Consider the following 18,551-nt stretch of genomic DNA (forward strand, 5'->3'; position numbering starts at 1 on the left):
TTATTTTAAGTTGATTGTCACAGGCGGGCTGGCAGACGGCGTGGATTTGATTGGTGTATAAATTTACAGTTTTATTCCGAATAGGTAGGTTGATGAATATTTGCACACTTGACCTTCAAAACAAGAGGAAGGTCACTGTCCAAGTCTGATTATGAAAAACTCTGGGTGAAGTACAAGCAACACCGGGGAGTTCAACTCGTAAATAAATAATATTTACAAGGTGCTGAAATTTGGAAGGTGTGGAAAACAAGGTGTGAATAATAAAGTGATTTGTTCGTGAAGGACGTGTTCTTATCAGTGCTCTGAATATTAACTGTATAACAGTGTTGATATGGCGACAAGATCGACCCAAGCCTGGGAAACGGTCACCGCTGCCATTAAGGACCTCACGGACCAGATTAGTGGCCTAAAAAACATCATAACAGAGCTACATAACAAGGTTAGTGATCAATCGAACCTTATTGTTGCACAAAATACTACCGTCGCCAAACTGTCGGCGAAGATAGTTGCACTGGAAGCCGCCAGCGCCTACGGCACGAGGGAGCACGCAACCAGTGGGCCGTCTACCTCGGGTAATTCTACGGAAGGATCAATCCCGATCAAGTCTTCATCTAGCGGGCCATCGGCCTTGGACGAATCGGCTGAAGGTACAAACTCATCAGCATCTCCGACAAATGAGGAATATCTCGGGAAATCTAACCCGGACGAAAAAATAAAGAAAAGGAAACCAAGAAAAAATAAAGCTAAGCCACTGAATGAACCAATCAATTCTAAACACGTTGATGATCAGAGTGAGTGGCAGGTGCAAGCACGAAAGCCGCGACATCGTACATCCCTCATAATAACGGGCACTAAAAAAGAAACGGCGTTGCGAGCAATAGAGCGAAAGCATTATATCCACGCTTGGCTCTTTAGCCTAGATACCGATAGCACACACGTGCACGCATTTCTCAAAACCATTGAACCGGACTCCGAATTTGATATTGTCTCATTGAAGGCAAAAGGGAACTACACCTCCTTCAAAATAGGTGTCCCGGAAGAAAAGAAAGATACATTCCTAGATGCCGCCAACTGGCCGGCAGGTATCGCTGTGTCTAAATTTAAATTCTTATCACCATCAAATAAAGAAGGTGGCACACAATCAGGTAAATCTTTACCTACCTAAAAATGGCAAAACTAGCGTTGAAATACCAAAATGTGCGTGGTCTAAATACGAAAATAGGTGAATTTTCGAACAACGTTATTTCACAAAATTCTGAAGTTATTGCTCTAACTGAAACATGGTTGCAAACCTCTGTATTCGATGCAGAACTGTTGTCCACCAGCCAGTACACAGTACATCGCCGGGACCGAGAGGGGCAACGAGGGGGAGGGGTACTGCTCGCAGTACGTAAACCGTTAAATTCAATAAGAGTAAGGGAGCTAGAAACAGATGGTGAACACCTCTGGGTAAAAGTCTGTAAAGATAACTTTACTGTGTTTATATGTGTAGTGTACTTCTACTGCACAGATGACAGCGAAAATAGACGTATTTTCTATGAACATTTAGACAATAAAGCCAATATATTATTAACCCTTAGAAGCCGGGTAATATTTTGTAAATATCTCAAAGCCAAATATAATATTGAAAATTATACATGAAATAATTGACAGGTATCTACAATATCAATATTTTACTTAGGTATTTTCATGGACAGTATTAAAATGCGTTCAAAACTTCTAAAACCTAGTTCTGCACACTGTAGATTGCAGTGCACCTGAATAAAGTCATGATTTCACTGAACTGCTATTGTAGTTGGTCGGATCCTGAGGGTTAAATAAGAACATAATAATTTTGGGTGATTTTAACTTAAATAATAAACCCGAAGACGTCTTAACTGATTTTTCATATTTCACAAACTCGAATGGACTGACGCAGTACAATAAAGTGAAGAACAGTAGCGATAACATTCTCGATCTTATCCTTAGCAATATAAATGTGTGTGACGTGATGAGAAGCGAGGAACCACTGGTGAATGAAGACCAGCATCACCCGACGCTGGACATTTCCGCGCGCCTATCAAGAGCGGTTCGGTGCAGACGAAGACCCCGCCAAAACGATCGCCGCGCCCCCCCGCCTTCGCTCCACAATTATAATTTCCACCAATTTAATTATAAGCGAGCAAACATAGAACTGTGCAATAATATTCTTTCGCATTTTGATTGGACATTTTTGTACACCATAAAATCTGTAGACAAAGCAGTGAAATATTTAAACAATGTACTGTTTAGTATTTTTGAATTATGTATACCAAATAACAAACCCAACATCACAAACGATGTATATCCGATATGGTTCAATAAGAGCATTATAGATAAACTGAAAAGAAAGGAATCGCTAAGAAAAAGATATCTATTGCACAAAAAGCAATCCGATTATCTGATATTTTCAGCGAGTAGATCCGAGCTAAAATCTGAAATAAAATTTGCTAAAAAAACAATACATGGAAAATGTTCAGAATGGGATCAAAGACGACATAAAGTTTTTCTGGAACTATATTAGGTCATAAAAAGTTAACCCAACCTCACCAACATGCTTGATTGAGGAAGGCGTAACTTTTACTAACCCTAACACAATTGTAAATAAGTTTGCTGACTATTTTCATTCCGTCTATAGTCAAGTAACCCCTAAACTTGAAACCAATTTCCCAACAGCATCACCCTGGAACGTTGGAGATATCTCACTCGGATTGACCAACATCCAGGAAATAGAAACTTGTATCCGGAATCTCCGACCTGATAAGGCTACTGGTCCGGACGGTATTCCTCCTTCAATAATTATAAAAATCTCTCCAAATATCTGTGTTCCCCTTGCGTACATATTTAATCTCTGCATCATGTCTTCCACATTTCCACAGTGTTGGAAACTAACGAGGGTCAGCCCCATTCACAAAGCTGATGAAAAGACTGACGTCAGAAATTATAGACCAGTTGCAATACTGTCAACAATTCCAAAAATTTTTGAAATGATTATCTGTGATAAAATCAGTCCACAAATCACGCCTTTCTTAAGAGGTAATCAACATGGCTTCTTACCGAAGAAATCAACGGTTACCAACTTACTCTCTTACTCTCGACGGGTAGCACAAGGCCTAGACTGTAGGCATCAGACGGACGTAATTTACACGGACTTCGCAAAGGCATTTGACCGAGTAGATCACGATATTCTAATAAAAAAGATGCATAAAATAGGTTTTAATCAACCCTTACTGACATTTTTTGCGTCATATTTAAAAGATAGAAGTCAGTATGTAAATATAAATGGATACGACTCCCATAAGTTCGCAGCTCTGTCAGGAATTCCTCAAGGATCGAATCTCGGTCCCATGTTATTCCTTATTCTGATTGATGACATTCAGGATTGCATACGTCACAGCTCATGTCTACTATTCGCAGATGACATGAAACTGATGAAGGAAATCGAATCAGATTATGATTATTCGAAACTGCAGGCCGACCTCGATTCAATCATGATATGGTCGGTAGAAAATAAACTTAACTTCAATATTAAAAAATGCGTTGTTATGACTTATAGTCGTTCACAAAATCCAGTATTCTGCCAGTATAGAATGAATGGTGAAGTACTTACACGCGTAAACATCATCAAGGACCTTGGGGTGATCTTTGATCCCAAGCTGACATTTTCAAACCACATAGTCCAGCTTACCTCGGCTTGCTCCAAAACTCTTGGTTTTGTAATTAGAACTTGCAAACAATTCAATAACAAAGAAGCAAAGACCTCCATGTTCAACGGAGTGGTCAGAAGCAAGCTGGAGTACGCCAGTACTGTCTGGATACCTTATCAACTTAAATACATAAATATGATTGAACAAATTCAAAAAAAATTCCTAAGGTATGTTTACATGCGATCATACGGAATATATCCGAAATTCATGCATCACGTGGAACTGCTAAAGGAGACAAATTACCAAAGCCTGGAGACTAGGCGTAATGCCGGACTCATGGTATTTGAATTAAAGTTACTAAAAAACCTTATCGATAGCCCATATCTCCTGTCATGCTGTGGATTATTCGTTCCTGATAAATACTGTCGAAATCGTAGCCACGACCTATTCTGTATACCGCAGGGTCGGACAGATGTCATTGCCCGACATAGCATGACAAGAGGTATGACCTTACTAAATGCCCTACCAGCGGATATAGATGTGTTTAATATCACTATACCATGTTTTAAAAAATATATGTACATGTATTGTTAGTTTTAATAAAATTGTACCATAATTGGACTTACCTGTCTGTCGTACAATAAAAAAAAAATAATAATAAAAAATAAAAAATCGAAGTGAAGTTTAAACGTAATGGACGTTATAATCTACGCTTTCATCCAAGACATTAATTTAATTATTTTTATTAAATATGCATTTTGCAAGTTATGCTTTACATATAAATAATGATATAATATGAATATATGCTTTTTTGTATGAAACCTCAATTCCTTCCAAAAAGGCCTATGAATATAATATTGTATAGATGATTCAATCCAATAATAATAATATTTGGCTAATTTATATATGTAGCGCCGTTTTCGTGTTAATCACGTGACAATTTGTGGTGGAATTCCACCATAATGACATATTTTTTTTACATTACCTCCACACAGAAAGCCCTGAGGAAAAAAAATCCCTCAGAATCTTTGGTAATGCTGTGTGGGGGTCTTTTTAGGGAAAGGAAGTTCTGGGAAGAAAAAAGGTATGAGGGGTGGGTGGGTAGGAATCTGGGGTCAATATGTGCGGGAATGACAGACGTATGAACCCATCCCCCCCACTGCGGTGCAAGAGGATGGGTTGAGAGAGTACGGCTGGAGAGGTCAAAGGGTCTCCCTCAACCAGTCTCTCCCGATCCAGACGCATCCGCCACCTTCTGATTGCCGGTCAGCTACTCTACCCATTAAGCTACGTCGGCTTATTCCAAATCCGCCTAATAATTCAATATGTACTAGTAATTCTTCATTCAAAAAATTATTGCTCATTACATTTTTCCCTGAAAACAATCATTAGTTATTTTTAATGATAAACTAATGTGAGAGAGAGTTTTTTTATGCATAGCACAAAGGATAAAGTATTATTTGAAAGCAATAATTATTAATCTGAAACACCAATATTAATTGAAAAAATCTTCGGAAAAAAAATACATGCCGCCGACGGAAATTGAATGCGCAGCCTTCATTAGTTTATCATTAAATAAAACATTACATAATTATTTGTTTTATATTAGGGATTAGACAAGTACTAACCAAGAAATCTAGATTGTGTGACATATTCTGAAAAAGTCCCCCCACCATGGCAGCCAGGTGAATTACGTGAGTAGGTTTGTATTTGTCAAACAGTTCCTCCGTTTGTTTCTTATTACTGCAACCAAACAGAAAACATTCAAACATAAAATAGGGCAAGCACAAGTGGTATTACAATGAGGTGTTTTACAGCAATGTTTACAGAAAACACAATATTATTTGCAAGAAGAATTATCATTTTTTATATATACATATTATAAGATAAGGCAAGTATGTAGTAATGTAAATTTAAAGACAATGGATTTTATTACATAATTTATAATAAGATTCTACAGAACTGGTAGAATTTTTTTGGTAGACTTTTACACCAAAGACTGTTAACCCTCCAGGCCTCTGGCATATTGACCGTTACATTTCTGAAAGATGCTCTCAGAAAGTTGGAGAATTTGTGTGTATTTCCGATTCTCAATAAAATCAAAATAAATGGGATAATTCTGAACGTATCTGAAAACTAATAACTATTTTTGAAAGGTGATGAAATATGCCTTCATATATTTTATTCCGACTTTATGTCCGGGTTAAATCTTCCCCACAGGAAAAACTAAACCCTTCCACACTCTTTTCCACAAATGATCATCTAGTCAATCCACATTATGCAAGTGCATTATATAAGCATAATAAATACAAAACATTACAAGAACAATACGTCAACTCACCAGAAATCAAATGGGAAAATAATTCACCGACTCCAGATATTTTCATACCAGAGGGTTCGGCTCGGTAGAACTTCTAATTGCACCTATAAATCCTACTGATCCCTCAATAAAAATATTTAAAAAATCTTTCATAATCCTACATGTACATATTTAAAATGACTGATTTTTGCATTTTTATATATAAATTCTTTGGCATATCTGTTAGAGAGTTTATGAGAGAGCTAATAATGCCAGTAGCCGAAATAACAAATGGTATTATTTTTATAGTCTGAGAATGCCAAATTCTTTTAATATAATTTCCTAAATCCGTGTATTTTCTTATTTTTTCAGAAACAGATTTTTGAATATTACAAGAATTTGGAATAGCGACAACAATGGTAAAAGTTATTTTTTTTAATTTTGTCATGTAAAACTATATTGGGTCTATTATAACTAATCGTTCGGTCTGTTAGTATGGTTTTATCATAATATATTTGATAAAATTCAAAAATGAATTTTGTTCGTATTCATACTATGGTACTATATTACGGCAGTCAATCAAGTTATTAGAACATAACTCTATCAATAGGTTAAGCTTCTCCCTTAGCCGCTGTGCCCACATGATGCACAGATGGGGCCTTAACACGTTCACGGGCAGTGAGACATCCTACTTTGGCACTATTTTTTTGTATTAGATTTTTGCGATTGCTCTAGCATTTCCGTCATGATACGTACCATCCAACACCATCAAGAGTAAACACTGTTTTATCTTTGTGTGCAGAAAAGGTCTCATTTGACAGTAAGCGATCTGTGGTTGTGTCAGCAGTGACAGTAAGAAATAGACTACCTATATTTTATAAGGATAAAGCAACTGCTCAAGCATATCTGACAAAAAAACTCAATAAACTTCGAATGCTATAGCATCCGCGACATAATTAAACTACCCAATGCGAATGCTATAGCATGCTCGTCCGGGAACGTGTTAAAGAGTCGGCGATGTGTGAATGTTGTGCGGTGCAGACCACCGAACATGTGGTCAATGAATGCCCGCTCCATTCATTCCCCAGCGGGATTGATGAGGTCCACATGGCGACGTCTGAGGCCCTAGACTGGCTCGCAGACCTAGATGTCCCCCTCTGACCCCCCCACCATACGAAAGAAGAAGAAGATTTTAATTTAGTTATAATATGACCATCAACAAAGAAACTTACCACAGGTTGGCAGCTTTTGAGCCGATAAATATCCAGGTTTCCTTTTGCGAGGGCTGCTTGCCATCTTGCTTCTCTTGCTGAACCACCCTCTCAATGGCCTTGCCCACCAGCCCCGTGCCGCCGGTCACCAGGATTACCTTCTCTGCCATGCTGCAGAGGAGTCAAAACACAAACTATTATCTTAAAAATAAAGCGCAAGATACCTTCACATCAAAACACTGTGCAAAATAGTTCATAGATAATAGAATCAGATATAGCCGATCTATGACCAAACTGCATGGACCAATTCGACAAACTCTAAGCGTTAAATCCAATGAAAGTTATACGTTTGGTGTAGTTAGAAACAAAGGCGGGGCTTAGCTGTGCGTAGATGCGATTTTCATTAGTATGGGTGGATGTTGTTGGTGACGATGCATTGTTCTTGCAGTTTCTTACCAATCTCTTTTGTTGTCAACAGCCCAAAGTCATTATGTTGTGAGCCTGGCTATTCAGTTTGGGTTTAGTTAAAAAAAAAAAAAAACTAGCCTAAAAATACCTATTTAAATATTATTGTGTCAAAAGGTGGCGAGAAAAAAGAGTAAAATTATCCGTTTGTTGAACATTATAAAAATGCATTATTTTCATTAATAAAATGTGACCATTAACTGTTTCTACTTATCTGAGAGTCCTTACTGCCCATAGTCAGTGAGATCATTGAATCCCCAATTTAAGGAATGTTGTCAGGTTGAAGGAAGTGGGGAGGGGAAGTAGTAAATTTTTGAGATATGCAATTCCGTAGTACATTATTTTGATGTATCTCACAAGGTTTATCCAGCGTTAGCAATGTAAGCGTCCGAAAATAATTTTTTTTGACTTAATTATAAAACATAAACATTTCTCTACCTTCTATAAATATAATAATGCATGTATTATATACATATATATATAAACCTTCCAATAGAAATTATTTAAATGCTAGTGAAAACTATGTCAAAATACATTGTGTAGTTTAGAAGAACTAAGCGTACAAAGACAGAAACGGATAGCAACTTTATTTTATACTATTTAGAGATAAACATCGATCGAAAATAGTTTCAAGATTGAGATAATAGATAAGCATTTAAGATAATAAACTACGTTTGAGAGATAAAACCTTTTAGCTTTATGCCCATATCAGATTATACAGGTAGTTATTTCAAGAAGAGCGTGCTGACATAAGTATTTATTTATTTATTAACGGACATCGTCCAAATTACAAAATAATAACACGAAAACAATAAAATGAAAAATACAGGCTTAGACAAAGGTACATGAAAGCAAAGACATAAGGCAGATATAATATAAGAAAATAAAGTGACAAGTCGAATCAAGTCAAGAATACGCCGTGGGTCAGGACCACGGGACACTTATAATATTCCGTCACTTGTTTAGCGACCGGCAAAAATCATTCAGACTTATTCCAAAGAAGTTAAGGTTTTGACTTGAGTTGACCAGTCTACACATTCTGGACAATGGTGAATAATATCCAAAATTTGTCGAATGATGGTTGAGGAAGAGCAGTTCATTATTTCTGAGTCTGTGCGAGGGGATATTGAAGGGAATGAGTTGCAGTAGAGTAGGTGAATTAATAATACCATTTATAATTTTGAAGAAGCAAATGAGGTCATTTCTTTCCCGACGGACTTCCAAAGGAGAGAGGTTTAGAGTTAGTTCAATTTCATCATATGAGTATTTGCCTTTTTCTAATTCTAGCCTCCTAGCAATCCCTCTTAAGAACCGATGTTGAACAGATTCAATGCGTCGAATGTGGACAGCATAAAAAGGAGACCAGATTACACAAGCATATTCAAGATGGGGGCGAACCAAAGAGCAGTAAAGAGTTCTAAGGGTATTTACGTTTTTGAAGTCCGAAGTGATTCTAGTGATGAAACCAAGTAGTTTGAGGGATTTATTAACGATTGCAGTTATGTGATCCCGAAAAGAAAGCTTGCTATCTAGAGAGACACCAAGGTCTTTAATAGATGTAACAGTTGCTAAGCAAATATTATTAAGTTTGTATTCGAAGACAATCGGTTTTTTTGATCTATAGAAGGACATAATTTTGCATTTATCGACATTTAGTTTTAAACAATTAATTTTACACCAATCATAGAAAGGGTCGATATCCGATTGGAAAAGAAGGCAGTCATCGTGATTTTTTATTATTTTTAGAATCTTATTGTCGTCCGCAAAAAGCCAAAAGCTTGTATGAGAGAAAATACTAATAATGTCGTTTATAAATAAGTTAAAAAGAAGCGGCGCTAGATGTGCTCCTTGAGGTACGCCGGACGTTACTTCAATAATAGTAGACACAAGGTTGTTTAATTTAACTCTTTGTTTTCTATTGCTTAAGTAAGAATTAAAGAAGGATAGCAAGGGGTTTCTAATACCGATAGCATATAGTTTGGCCATAAGGATTGAGTGGTTTACTTTGTCAAAAGCTTTAGAGAAGTCGGTATATAGAACATCTATTTGTGGGTTATTTTCTAGGCCATTGACGATGGAATTGGTAAAGGATAGTAAGTTAGTAGTAGTAGATTTAGCAGATCGAAATCCATGCTGTTCCTCGATCAGTACGTTTTTAAAGATAGGTGTGATTTTCTTCGTGATTATTGACTCAAATATTTTAGGAATATGGGATAATATCGATATGGGTCTATAGTTTTCTACGTTCGACTTATTGCCGGATTTGAAAATAGGTCTGATATAAGAAACTTTCCAGGAGTCCGGAAAAGTGGCAGATGATATTGACAAGTTATATAACAAACAAATTGGCTTAGATATAGTAAATTTACATTCCTTCAGTAATATTTCTGGAATATCATCAGGACCAGTGCTTGTTTTGCTGGGGAGATTTTTTAAGGAGTTAAAGACATCTATGAGTGTGATTTGGCAATTATTTAAATCAATAGTATTAGTATAGTTGAGTGGAGGGATAGTGCACGAGGTATCAGAATAGACGGAGGAGAAGTGTTCAGCGAAAAGGTTAGCAATGTCGAGACCGTTGGTAGCATGATTTTCATTAAAGAACATACTTGGAGGGAGATCATTATCATCAGTGCGTTTTTGTTTAACAAATTTCCAGAATTGTTTAGGGTTAAGCTTTAATTGTGTCTCAGTGAGTTCGATGTAGGATTTGTAGCACCTAACAGATTCGATTTTGGATAGTTCTCTTAGCTGAGAAAATTTTTGATAATATGCTAAGTTGTTCGTATATTTGAATAATTTGTGTATTTTCTTTTTCTCGATTATCAACTTCTTTAGTGTCATGCTGAACCAAATGGGAAACTTAGGCTGGGAATAAGTTCCCTTAGGTACAAATAAGTCTATGGCATGAGTTATATATTCGTTGAATTTAAATGTAGCATCGTTAATATTGATGTTCGATTCAAGAAATGTCCAGTCAGTTTGGGCGAGATATCTGTTCATGCTAGTATAGTCACCTTTGTTAAATTTGTAGTGGTATGTAACCGTTGATTTTAAGGTAACATTTTTGAAAGGATTAGTGAAGTTGATATCGAGTGGTGGGTGATATTTATCTATTGGTGGTAATGAGTCAGAAGCTTCACTAACACAAACGCTAGGCGTGTTAGTAAAGATCAGGTCAAGACAGTAACCTTGACAGTTATGGATCGAGTTTAGTTGGAACATGTTCAAGTAGGCAAATAGATTCATTATTATGGAAGCTTGAAGAGAAATATTACTAGGAGTTTTCACACCAAGATTGTCATTAAGCCATATTACCTTCGGTAGATTGTAATCACCGCAAATAATTAATGAATCGGCATTTATGGAAATACGTTCAACAGCTTCAGTATGTGACTTGTAGATATCTGTTGAAGAGGATGGGGGAATGTAGATAGAAGTATGACAACAATTGTTTAAATTTTAGAATAGTTTGTAATAAATTGTAAGATTCTTACATTGGCTGAGTTCCAGAGCTGCATTTTCGATTAATGGGGAATTATAGCTATTACGGTTGAATTGTGAATTTGGGCGCTAGTGTGGAAGGGCCTAAACATAGATATCCAAATTAATAGACTTGCCCTAACATAAAATCTCTTTGTAATGCATATAATATATCCCAATTGTTTATAAGCTTCTTCTAAAATATGTTCAGTATGGTCCTTAAATAACATTTTAGAATCTAGCAGTACTCCGAGATCTCTGATTGATTCTACTGGTTGTATGGGTACATAGTTTAATTTGTAAGTATAATTAATCGGCTGTTTTTTACGTGTAAATGTAATAATGTTACACTTTTCTGTATTTAGATAAAGTTGATTGATATCGCATATCGCATAAATATTGTATAAATTCACTGCCTTCGTTAGTAAAACATATTAGGATGTCTAATACCTGAGGGATGTCGTCTAACGAAGGAATATGGCGAATAAATTACAGAGGAATATAAAACATGATAAATGCCGGTTGTTTATATAAGTATGTACGGTTTCGTCACTTTCTGTCAGAAAATCAATCGCAATACAATATTGAACTGATATTATGATTTTTGTTGTTTGTTTTTGGGGTGTTATGCCGTGTTGCGCTAACTCCTTCTTAAGCCGACGTTTCGAACAGCGTTGCAGTGTCCATCATCAGGGCAGATCCGGTAGATCCGAAGATGTGTCTTCGGATCTACCGGATCACCCCAAACACCCCAAAAACAAACAACAAAAATGCTTTTGGCCGTGAAAATCTAAAAACTTACCTGATATTATGATGTAAAATTCGAATAAAGACATAAAGTTTTAAATTATCTGTAAACAAGCGTGGAAAGACATCAAATATGTGACACGACAAAATAAACACAACGTTAATTTCATACTTCGTGGCGCCACCGCACGCACCACACGATAACGATTAAAAGCCCGTTAATATAATTTATTATCTCGCAAGCATAAAACATACCCAACGATGAAATTAATGGAAATATGTGTAAAGAAATAAAGCACTCACTTTGAAAGGTTTTTCGAATTCGAACAACTCTGAACGATATGGTATCACACGAAATCTTGACGTTTCGTTAGGGTTGCCATATGTTCTAAAATACCCAGAATTGATGTTAAAATTCCCTACAAGTTGCTTTACCTCCGAATTGAAAAAAAAAATCGATTGAATATAGTATTTATTTTTTTATTATGTATTCATTTTAAAATTTAATCTTTCGTTCTGGCTTTAAAAAAAGAAATTTGTTTGAAATTTTTTGCTCAAGAAAACGAAATTATAGTACATTCTCACAATAATTGTAAATATTATTTTTCGTTATGGTTGGATAATCAAGAAATTCTCAGAATACCCGAATTTTCCTCACAAAATGGATGTCCCCGCAAAATAACCAATTGATTTGGGGAATTCTCCGCGAATGGCAACCTCGTGTTTCGTCATAGACCTTTTTGACGTTTGCAAAACTTCTTTTTCCGGCCATTGAGTTAAACTGTATGCTGAGAGGTAAATGCTCTCATTCTGAGTACCTACATAAAATTGAAAAAAAATATGTAAAAAATATTTCATTAACTTGATATGTCCCTAGGTATCCATGTGACTTGAATTCACAGAAAGGCCAAAGCAAACACGTGCGCCTGCATCTGTGACTGTGATTTTACACGCAGACGGAGGCGGCAGTCGGATATTATTAGACCGTATTTAGTAAAGAGCCTTGCCGGAAATCGCAATAAAAATTTAGAAAGCCAACTCAAGCAATACACCCATTAGTCGGCAGATTTATCTCTAGACCCTCATTAGGTAGTAATTCTGAAATGGGAACGTTAAGCCAGCGACCCGGCAATAAAACAAACCTTCGCCCAAGGCTGGGCTAAATTGTAATTGTTTGAAGGTCATATTTAAAAACGTAATTTTAAAATATTGAACATTAAGTATAAATCTAGATGTAAGAGTAATTGTCAACTTAGATTAGAAATTTAATTGCAACCAGATATTAATTAAGTGTATGCATGCATAATGTTAAGATACTTAAATATAGTATATTAAGATTTTGAACCGTAAGTTAGTACGAATCAGCCAGACAGCGCAATCTAGCGGTGAGAATGGCGATGCCAGCGCCACGGACTCAACCAACGCACCGAAGTGGTGTAAAGCGGAACCACTATAGTTCCAGCACCGCACCACAGGCGTGCCACAGTCGCCGGATCGCGCGGGTGGCAGTGTTGCCAAACGTACGAGGTTCCTCGTACAAATACGAGATTTGTGGCCTTCCGTACGAGGTACGAGGAGACTATCAACCTCGTACAATTATGTACGAGATTTTGATAATACCTATGGCTATACGAACATTTTACATCACTATTATATAACAGTAAAACTTAGTGCCATCTATCAGAACTTGTAGGAACTTCTTACACCAAAAATTACATTGCCGTATTTGCGCGATGATTGTCTATGGTAGTTATCCCACCAACCGAGAAATCCCCGAATAATAAAAATATTGAAATCCCTGAATAATAAAACAGTTCGTTCGTTCTTCGCATTAGTCGTCGCTATGACACAGAGCGCAAATTTCTACTATCTCTGTTTTTTACGAGTTCCATTTGTTGCATGCCGGCCGTGTTTAGTTGTACTACGATTTTTATTGTTAAATACCTAGTCTTTTCGTTGTTTCGTCCAATTGTTTAGCGGTGTAATAGAAGAATCGCTATGAGTGATAACAACGAAAACAATAACAATAAAGATTTTTTTTAATACCACACAAAGGGATGTTTTATTTAGTAGGAAACTTGCAATACTTTATTTCACTGAGTAAAAAGTCCTAAATCCTACCCCCCCCCCCCCCGAAGCGGGTTTTGTTTGCCAAGATCTTGTTATGTTCAATGCGAAATGTAGGGAAATTCTAGGGAAATTTCGCCTCGAAATCTGGGGAAATAATTATTTTGGGCATACCATCTCTGGTACGAGGTTTGAAAGTCAAAGTACGAGATTTTTAGCTGCATCCGTACGAGGGATTTTTTTTTACGGTTGGCAACCCTGGCGGGTGGATACAACTGATTCAGATCTGACAGTCACGCTCTCGCCTCTCAGGAGTCACCATCTCGCGTCCGCCGAGAAACCTCTTGCCCTCCCCCTTGGAGCGGTCACTGAGGCTTCTCCCGTAACCCCGCGAACTTCCGCCCAGGAAGCCAGAGTAGTCGCCAGACTTCCGCCCAGGAAGCTGCCCTCTCAGAAGTCGCTGCCTGCCGACTCCGCCCTTCGGAGCCGTGGCCCAAGCTGAACTGATTCCGCCCTTCGGAACCAGCCCAAGTTGCCGCTTTTTGTGTATCAGTGATAAGTGCGAACGTGGAGTACGCGGTTCCAGAATCATCGTAAAGGGAAGTGCCTGAACAATTTTTGCATATTTATCTCGTAACGTGACCCAACTTTTAAGACATTGAATGAACAATAATTTAGGATTAAGAAAAAGGACAATTAATTTTAAGAATTACAATTTAAAACTATCATTAAGCTAGATTAAGACTAACCCTTCTTTATACATTTTTTTTAAATAAATTTTAATCGTGTTCGAACTTAAGTAACTTCTTTTTTTTTGTACTCGTTCCTCCTTATCTTTTACCTGAATAATATTAATTATTAACTTCCCTTAAGTAGAGTTATAACAATTGGCGGCCCTGAACGTGGGGCTTACCGGCTTTTAGGCTGGTAGAAGTATAAGTGCATACTTCCGATTCCCGACCCTGAGATTAGAGCAATTAATTCAAAAGGAGGAACGATTTTCATAATTTGTAAAATAATTTATTCGCCCACAGCCTCGTTAGAATCTAGGATAAGATTTTCAGGTTATTTATAATTTTGTTTAATTTTAAGTGGCAATTTTGATTTATGTTTTACAGTATTTTTTTCGTCTCTATAATATGTACATCCGGGTTTAATACTTCCCATATCAAAAGAGTATTTGGCGCCCAAAAATCTTAGTAATAGTTTAGGTACAGATTTGTTTTAATTTAGGTATTGCTTTTTTTATTAATTTAGGTGTAGTTTTAATTAATTTAGGTATTGATTTTTTTTATTAATTTCGGTATAGATTTTTGAAAATTAAATTAGGTATATATATTTTTAAAATTTAGGAATAGATTTTAATTTTAGACAATTTAGAATATTTTGAACAATGGCGTCAGCTAGCACCCGGACTACGCGAGCGGCCACAGCAGAAGTTAGTCAGGCGGCAGGAGCGGTAGAAACTCTCCCACAGCCTCCCCCAAGAATGGAGAACAAGGGTCAGACCACGTGCCAACCGAGACTTCTTGAAGACCGATTTGGAGGTCTAGCGGAAGAAGATCCGGAAGTATTTATTTCCGCGTGCGAGGAGTATTTTAATTGTACAAGCTGCTCACCTGCAACGAAGGTCGAGAAGGCAGTTAACAGGTTGCAAGGGGAAGCGCAAAAATGGTGGCTGCCACATTCACGCGGACGGTGGAGTTGGGAAGATTTTACAGCCCAGCTACGCAGGCGCTACGGCGTAGATGGAGCCAGAACATCGCTTATTGTCACGTTGTATGGGGATCAACAACGGAGCAACGAGAGTGGCGTATGCTTCTTACGACGGAAGCGAGCCGTTTACGAACGCGTTTTTGGACAAGCGGGCATGGACGAGTTGTGCCCAGAGCTAATAGGGCTGATGACGCCCCGCTACAGGGAACTGCTGGAGGCGGGCCTTATCTTCGGGGCTTACACGATGGAGACTCTTACCTCGCGTGTTAACCTCATAGATTTTCCAAAGGAGCCACTATTCCGTACGCCGCCACCCCAACCTCAGGAGAGGGGAGATAGACGCGGTAACGACCGCGAGAGAAGAGAACCGCGAGACCCCTGGTGTCAATATTGTCCAGGGAGACATTGGAATAGCGATTGCCCAGAACGTCTGCCCCGCAGGGCGGGAAACTGGCAGAGCCCGGGCGCCGAACAGGTCGGACAACGTCGCGCCTAGGGCCCCCAGAATTTTACCAGCGTACCCCACGAGAAGGGCGAACTGGACCACAAACCACTCAAGAGTCCCCTCAATGTTCCTTTGCCTACGTTTCAGTCAGGGAACCCCCATCTCACACGCGCGCGCCCATTACACCGGATAATGCCACTACTATTGCGCAATTTAATTTCACACCTCAAGAGCCACTGGCCGGGCCAAGTGGCCAGGATATGTACTTAGTCTCTACTACGTTAGACGGAGCACCCGATATATTGCAAGAAAACACCCAACACGCACTTCTGACGAATATTACGCAACATGAGTTTAACCACGTGCCGCCGCTAATAAGTACGTACAGCCCGGATATACCTAACCAAGCGGTCATAGTATCAAATATGCCCGAGATGGAAATTCATTCCACATATCCAACGTGCAACACAGCCACAGCCGAAAGTGTTACCCTCATGCCTCGTATTCGAGTTAAGATTCAAGGGCGAGATTTCGAAGCACTCATCGATTCGGCAGCCTCCCATAACCTCGTTAGGGCCGAACTAGTTTCAGTCGATAATTGCGAGAAATCCTCGCTTAACACAATAAACTTGGCCCACGCATCCGCGTCAATGGCTATTTTAGCGAAGACAACGCTGCACTGGACCATACAGGAAAGGGAGCTCGAAGATAATTTCTTGGTTATAGACGGATTACGGGAAGCCCTAATCTTAGGAAACGCTTGGCTTACCGCTCAGAGAGCCGTGGTGGACTTCTACAGGGGATGTTTGCACTTTGGCCGTGGCGAACGGCTGAGTACGCACCTAATCCCACGACGCCAGCCAACCAGTCAAGGGAATGCTGAACTGCCAGAGATACCTAACCTCCCCGACGCCCAGAAACGGGCAGTTACCAATTTATTGACTGAATTCGAAGAGCTTTTCCGGCCATATGCAGGGCCAGCGCCTCTGCAACCACACGTCATTCACCTAAAGGATAAAAAACCAATTCGCATTGCCCCGCACCGATTGTCCGATGCAAAGAAGAAAGCGTTATACGATCAGCTAGAAGGAATGCTGGCGGATGGAGTGATAGAAGCCAGTAGATCGCCATATTGCTTCCCCGTCGTGATGGCTCCCCGGAAGGGACGGAATGGATTCCGATTTTGCATTGATTATCGTCGTTTGAACGAAGTTACCGAAGGAGAAATATCACCACTACCTATTATCCACGAAACACTAAAGGATCTCGGGACAGCCAAGGTGTTCACCACCTTAGATTTAACGAAGGGTTATTGGCAGGTGCCGATGGACCCAGAATCGAAGCACCTGACTGCGTTTGCTACCCCTGATGGTGCATGTTACCAATTTAGAGTTATGCCTTTCGGGCTCAAGGGCGCCCCAGGAACGTTTCAACGTCAAATGAGTCAAGAGGTACTTGCCGGCTACCTTAGAGAATTTTGCATGGTTTATATAGACGATGTAGTGATATTCTCTCCCGACTTACAAAGTCACCTGTACCACCTGAGGCTGGTCTTCGAACGACTCCAACACTTTGGGCTCCGTTGTGCCCCAAAAAAATGCAACCTAATCGCTGAAAAAATCGATTATTTAGGCCATACGGTCAGCGCCAGGGGTAACCAACCACAACCTATTCATGAGCAAGCGATAGCTGCCGCCACGCCTCCCCGGACACGAAAAGAGCTAAGAGGATTTTTAGGATTATGCAACTGGCTGCGGGAGTACGTCCCTCGATTTTCGGAGCTAGCATCCCCAATGACAGACCTGCTTAACACACGTAGGAACTTCCGTTGGACCCCAGCCGCCCAGGATGCCATGGAGAGGATCCAAGAAGCGCTTAGTGGCCCGCTCACGCTGGCTCGACCGGATTTTGGCCGAGAATTTATTATTCAAACGGATGCGAGTAAGTTTGGAATATCGGCTGTGATGTACCATTCCCGCCCAGATGGAGGGAGAGACGTTATTTCCTACGCTAGTGCAAAGTTTACTGAAGCCGAACAACGTCTACATTCCAACGAACAAGAAGCGTTGGCAGCCGTATGGGCGATCAAGCGATATAGGCCATATATCGAAGGTAGACACTTCAGACTTCGGACTGATAACCAGGCTCTCACGTGGCTGCATAACGCTAAGGACCAACGAGCCAAACTGATGCGCTGGGCGTTGCTTCTTCAGGAGTTCGATTTCACGCTGGAACATTGCCCAGGGAGGAATAATGAATTACCCGATGCCTTATCTCGCCAGCCCAGCGATACGTACATAAATCCCGACATAGAGGAATTGGACCGAATGATGTACCCCACGCGCGACAACGGCACTGAAGAATCAGGTGCTCAGGTGATGCACGTGGAAGTCGCTCAGGAGAGCGACTCCCCACTCCAGGAGGTGGAAGGCCAGGACCGGGAGAGCAATGAC

General features: G+C 39.3%; 1 protein-coding gene across 4 annotated transcripts in view; it reads right to left on the bottom strand.

Moving 5' to 3' along the window:
- Positions 1 to 18,551, bottom strand: part of LOC149410650 (GDP-L-fucose synthase-like) — a 35,427-nt gene that overhangs the window by 7,445 nt on the left and 9,431 nt on the right. Inside the window, exons 1-3 of one of the 4 annotated variants that reach the window (XM_089648107.1) lie at positions 12,514 to 12,581; positions 7,197 to 7,346; positions 5,294 to 5,408 (exon numbers count right to left, since the gene is read on the bottom strand). In XM_089648107.1, coding sequence (XP_089504233.1) covers positions 5,294 to 5,408; positions 7,197 to 7,345 — 264 coding nt within the window. In that variant the 5' untranslated portion in view covers position 7,346; positions 12,514 to 12,581. Of the gene's footprint in view, positions 1 to 5,293; positions 5,409 to 7,196; positions 7,347 to 11,925; positions 12,121 to 12,173; positions 12,302 to 12,513; positions 12,582 to 18,551 lie in introns of those variants that run through there. The other 3 variants (XM_089648104.1, XM_089648106.1, XM_089648105.1) reach the window with 3 other exon arrangements.

Source organism: Hesperophylax consimilis, chromosome 27, assembly GCF_061612785.1.
Source record: "Hesperophylax consimilis isolate HC1 chromosome 27, BYU_Hcon_1.0, whole genome shotgun sequence".
NCBI lineage: Eukaryota > Metazoa > Arthropoda > Insecta > Trichoptera > Limnephilidae > Hesperophylax > Hesperophylax consimilis.